Source organism: Tupaia chinensis, unplaced genomic scaffold (assembly GCF_000334495.1).
Source record: "Tupaia chinensis unplaced genomic scaffold, TupChi_1.0 Scaffold150006_1, whole genome shotgun sequence".
NCBI classification, from domain to species: domain Eukaryota; kingdom Metazoa; phylum Chordata; class Mammalia; order Scandentia; family Tupaiidae; genus Tupaia; species Tupaia belangeri.
The window spans coordinates 3,492,349-3,498,403 of NW_006209847.1; the positions used below are offsets into that span (position 1 = coordinate 3,492,349).

General features: G+C 39.0%; 1 protein-coding gene across 1 annotated transcript in view; it reads right to left on the minus strand.

Moving 5' to 3' along the window:
• Nucleotides 1-500: 500 nt before the first annotated feature.
• Nucleotides 501-6,055, minus strand: part of ATP23 (ATP23 metallopeptidase and ATP synthase assembly factor homolog) — a gene marked incomplete at its 3' end in the record, with an annotated part of 10,159 nt that continues 4,604 nt past the window's right edge. The window contains 2 exon segments of the mRNA XM_027769634.1: nucleotides 501-584; nucleotides 3,614-3,751. Coding sequence (XP_027625435.1) covers nucleotides 501-584; nucleotides 3,614-3,751 — 222 coding nt within the window.

Genomic DNA, 6,055 nt, shown 5'->3' on the forward strand with positions numbered 1-6,055 from the left:
CTGTTGTATTGTCTGTCTTTGTTTTGTTGTTTGTAAACAAACAGCATGGCTCATCATACTGCAGTGTGCCACCCCGAAGCTTTTCTATCTATTATCCAGCCTTTAACAGGGCACTGATACACAGCCATAATCTGTGCCACGAGGATGTCTCTGTCCTGAAAGGGATTACTCTGACAGTTCCAAGACCATTAGGATAAAAGTAAGGCCGGCTATGATTTCACTTTCTTTCTCAATCTATCTCCATGCACAAGATTCCCAGGAGCAAGATCACAGTCCCTTGCACTAGGAAAATCTTTCATTCGGGCAGTCAGTCACATAGCTTGCCTATAATTATAAAGTAGACCTAATTTCCATCCACTTGCAGTAAACAGTATACATTTGTATCCTCTTCATAAAAGTGGTTCTTCACATTTCAAATAGTAAATATACTTCTCATTGCTTTATTCATGATCTCCACTCATAACACCCTTGAGGGGGTTATTTTATGTTAGATTTTTTACCTGATGATGTTGTTTTAATCCAAAATGTAACCTGAATATTTCATTTATAAGTGAGCAGTCTCCACTAAGGTTAGCAGCTCGAACCTATCACAAAGACAGAAGGCAAATGAAAATAAATGCTCATGTTCTACATGCATCTTTATGATACCAAACCATTTTTAAAAATTGGAAAGAAGATAAAATTAGTATGTTTTTTCTGAGAATACAGCGTATATAAGGCTTTCTTTTTAAAAAAAGAAATCATAACCTCGATTGACAACAGGCGTGGATATCCATGCACCATGCTAGGTAATGCCGAGTACACTGCAGGGGTGGGGGCAGCCTATCACAGGGAATTTTCTCAAGGTCACACTGTAGGCTTACTGGCAGGACCAAATGCTTTTGGAACCAAAAGTCAGAGTTGGAGTTTAGAATTTAAGTTCATTATCTCTATAATATATGCTTCTAGAAATGACCAAAATGACATCAAGAAAGTATTCTCCCCAGGCCGGCAGGCGGCATGGTGGTTGAGGGCACTGGACTCCCACATGCTGACTGTGGTTCGGGTTCTGGACCTGGTGGCTTGCTTTCTCTTTCTCTCTCTCTCTCTCTCTCTCTCTCTCTCTCTCTCTCTCTCTCTCTCTCTCTCTCTCTCTCTCTCTCTCTCCCCCGCCCCACCCCAGTCAAATTTAAATAAATAAATAAAGTTCAATAAAATAATTATTTAAATTTAAATAAAAAAGAAAGAAAGCATTTTCCCAAAGATTACAAACTGAGTTTTAATGTGAACTTAAAACTGAACACATCAGGGACCAGCAGGTGGCTTGGAGGTTAAGAAGCTGGATCCCACATGACCGGCTACATGTGCGTCCAAAATCCTGAGAGGAGACTGGAGGAGAAGGGGTTGCAGCATGGCCATCTCCCCTGGAGGGTGATTTCTCTCTCATACTTGCACGTGCACAAAAGCACAAGTGACCTATAGCAAAAACTACCAAAAAAAAAAAAAAAAAACTGAACATCTCAGTATCGAAGATACTTTGATACTGTTGTGGCCCAAATCACTGAAATTCTCTTGGACTTTCCCTCAAACCCATGTAGTTCATGACTTCCCTCATGCCCTTGACTGTCCTGTGAAAAACTGAATGATACGAAGCACAAAGAATCAGAACATTCCAAACTGATCCTGCAATAAGCATGACAAACTGAAGCTAGGACATATTGTCTGCTTTATGATATTTTAATCAATGGGAAAGTCCTGGAAATACCCATATAAATTCCATAGCTAGCCTGCCCATATGTTTGCTAATTCGCTGCAGACAGAAGAGCATGCCTTTTGGTACTTCTATAATAACATGACCTCATTCCTGCAAGGAGCTCAAGGTACTTAACACACTTTAAGGAGCTAACATTACTTCTCATAACATCCAGAAGAGACCTATTTAAAAATTCAGGTTTCAGTCTCCACTACATAATATGAATTGTAATTAGATACAGTGGGGCTGCTTAGTAATTTCAAGCAAAGAGAAAATAATCTAAGTCACAAAGTATAAGCGAGAGATTTATATTAGTTTTTTTAATTTCTCATAATGATACATTCTTCAATTAATGAAACCCAAGTATGAAATACGTATGTCTCTCCACGAGCATATATAAATACACATACACACACACATATACATACACACATACATATACACACTTGCATACCCTCTTCGTAATCTAAGGTGCTTAATAAGAAATATATTTTTTTACACACATACATACCTCTGAGAGTAATCCAAGGTACTTAATAATAAATATCTTTCTATGTTGTACTTTTGGGACTCAATGTTTTATTCTAGGGCAAGAAAGGAGCTTTATCTATGGAAGACAGTACAGCAAACAAATTAAGAACCTGGTCGTAATCCTGCCTCTGCCACTTACTAACTATGGAATCTAAACAACTGCATTTCTTTCCACATATGTAAAACAGAGATAATGAAAGTTTTTATTTCAGTGGGTTGTTATGAAGATTAAAGAAGAATTCATACAAACAAAATAATATTTAGCATGTAGACCTCAATGAATACTACAATTTTTAACTTTTGCCAGAGAGTATATGCACTTACCAGAAAGAGACAGAGAGACAGAGAGAAGAGACAGAAAGTGAGAAAGCAACCCCATGGGAAATGGTCACACTGCAATTTCTTCTCCATTTCTCCCATCTTTCGGGACTTTGGGCACACACACATACATACTGTGTGTTTTTCAAGTTGCCAGGTCTGTGACTTAAACCGTACAGTGAGCCATGTGAGATCCAGCTACCTAAAACACCATGCCACTAATTGGCCTTTTTTTTTAAAAGTTTGCCAGAGGGCATGTGCATTTGCCAGAGAGAAAAAGACAAAGAGAAAGTAGGAAAGCACTCCCCAGGGAGAATGGTCATGCCACAATCCCTAATCCTCCATTTCTCCCTCCTTTTGCAGTTTTGGGTGCACATACACATACAGCATGTTTTTCAAGCTGACCATCACCCATGTGGGATCCAGCCACCTTCACCACCACGCTACCAGCTGGCCCATATTTTTTTATGTGGTATAATTTATCCCATAGGGGGAAAAAATAGTAATATTTATTATTATAATTTAAGTTTGTTATCCTAATTTTTAGGACCCAAAGGTTACATTTAAGACCTTACATGGCGGGGCCAGCAGTTAGCGTAATGGCTATGTCGCTGGACTCCCATGTAGCCAACCGTGGTTCGAGTCCCAGACCCAGTGGCTTAAATTCACGCCAGGCGCATGTGCGTGCATGCCCAAGATCCCGAGAGGAGAATGGTGGAGAAGGGATTGCAGCGTGGCCATCCCTGCTGGGAGGTGATTTCTCATTTTCTGTCTCTCTGTCTCTCTCTGTCTTTCTGGCTAGTGCACACGCCCTATAGCAAAAACCTCTCAAAAAAAAAAAAAAAAAGACCTTACATGGCTCTTGTTGCATCACAAAATTATAATTAATAATAGTTAAAAACAGAACTTTGAGACTACGGTGGAACATGACAGTGAGAAAAAGAATAAGCTTAAAATACATAATGCTTGAGTAAAGTATTCACACACAGAACGTCCTGGGGGAAAATAAGCATCTCCTACCACAGAACTCACCTCTGAGCAGGCCAAGTGTCTGACATTGGTGAACCAGTCGACATGAGCGCGACAGTGATCAAAGGCATGAATGAGCTCGTGGGTGACCACTCTGTTCATATGGGCCTGGTTACGGATATTGTTCTGACACAAGACAATCTGGGAGGCACCAAAACAAGAGAAGCTCATTTTTCCCTGTGTATAAGCTCCAAAGCAGGTAGCTAAATAACATGGGCTGTACATGGAGACGGTAAGACCATTCAGGAAAGTCAGGAATGACTATCACAAATCAGGATAAGGAAGGGAAAAGGATGTAATTCAAGAGGAGAATACAGGCTTCTGAAGTCCTGGTAATGTTGTTTCTTAAATCTAAGTAGTCACACAGGCATTTGCTTTATTATTATTACTCAAATTTACATATATTTACTCTGTATGAATGACATATTTCAGAATAAAATTTTAACTTAAAAAAAATAAATAAAAGGAAAGAGGGGGAGTGAGAAAGCAAACCATCAGATCAGGGACTCAAACCATAGTTGGCCATGTGTGAGTCCAGCACCTTTAACCACCATGCCACCTGCCAGCCCTACCAAATAATTTTTTTAACTGCTTTTTTTTTTTTGCCTTAATAATTTTTTTAACTGCTTTTTTTGCCTTAATTTATTCTTTTTTCTTATACTTTCAGGGTTAACCGGTGGTTATAGCTTTTGTAAGTAATGTAATCTGTAACTATTGTTAACAAGTAAGGTCATAAATAAGCCCTGTTTGCTTAGAAGAGGAAACTTAAGTCACTTGTTCTAGACAATGATCTCAAGAATTGCAAGGAGGAGGGAGGGCCCAGGCAATAAATCTTAAGAGATGGGAATGTTTACTCAAGGGATCATGTAACAGGTTACACTGGGAAAACAGTAAGAATGTTATCATTTACCATACTAGTTACAGATGTTTAGACTGTCTTGTTAAACAGTATAGCTCTAAAAATATGTAGCTTCCCTTAATCTATCAGTGTATGTCACAAGTCTGAGAACAGATTTAATGTCGCCATAAAAACAAAAACAGGGTCATAAACGTCATGTGAAAGGAAAAGGTACCCAGAACAATTTTGGGAAAATCATGAGGGTAAGAGTAAAACTGAACTAGCTAAATTTATGTTATTAATAACAATAGATGAGCAAAAACTGTAACATATACGACATACTGGAAAATACCTGTTCTGGCAGTAGGTTGGGAACTTGTTAGCTCTCAGTCACTCCCTCTGAAACACAGCTAAATAACTCCTCTCTCCCCTCTTTGCTTTGCCTCTTCATTACTCACAGAAATAGCTGCTGGATTTTAGGTGGCAACACTACGATAACTACAAAACAGTTTTGAATAACCAAAATACATATAAAACTATCTAGCAGGAAACAGTTACGTGTCATTAAATGTGGATTATACATTCAACTAGGAAAGAGTTAATTATAACACCTTCATTGACCCTCAGCACATGATATAATCCATCTACCACCTCCAAGACTCTAATAAAATCTTCCAAAAACTCAAAACCAATAACAAAACTTGCTGAATGCTAGGGCTGGCAGGTGGTGTGGTGGTTAAGGCGCTACACTCTCACAGCTGACCATGGTTCAAGTCCGGATTTGGTATTTGCTTTCTCACTTTCCTTCTCTCTCTGTCTATCTCTGGCCAAATTTAAAAATTAATAAATAAAATAATATAAAAAAATATATATTGGGGGACCAGCAGGTGATGTGGTGGTTAAGGTGCTGGACACTCCCACATGGCTGACCACGTTTCAAGTCCTGGACCTGGCGACTTGCCTTCTCACTTTCTTTCTCTCTCTCTGTCTATCTCTGGTCAAATTTTTAAAATAATAAATAAAATAATATAAAAAAAAAACTTGGGGGACCAGCAGGTGGTGCAGTGGTTAAGGTGCTGGACACTCCCACATGGCTGACCACGTTTCAAGTCCTTGACCTGGCGACTTGCTCACCTTTCCTCTCTCTGCATCTCTCCAGCAAGCACAAGCAACTTATGGCAAAAATAAATAAATAAAATAAAATAAAAAAAAAAAACTTGGGGGACCAGCAGGTGGTGCGGTGGTTAAGGTGCTGGACACTCCCACGTGGCTGACCACATTTCAAGTCCTGGACCTGGCGACTTGCCTTCTCACTTTCTTTCTCCTTTTCTGTCTCCCTCTGGTCAAATTTAAAAAAAAAATGAATGAATAAATAAAATAATTCTTTAAAAAAAAAAACTTACTGAATGCTTACTATGAACCAAGGGCTATGATAACTTCAAAAAAGATACCACATTTAATTCTTATACTTCTTTAGGATAGACATAATCATTACCCATATTTGACAGGTAAAAAATGACGTGATGGTTAAGGGCACTGGACTCCCACATGGCCAACTGCAGTTGAGTCCTGGCCCTGGAGGCTTGCTTTCTCACTTTCTCTCTCTC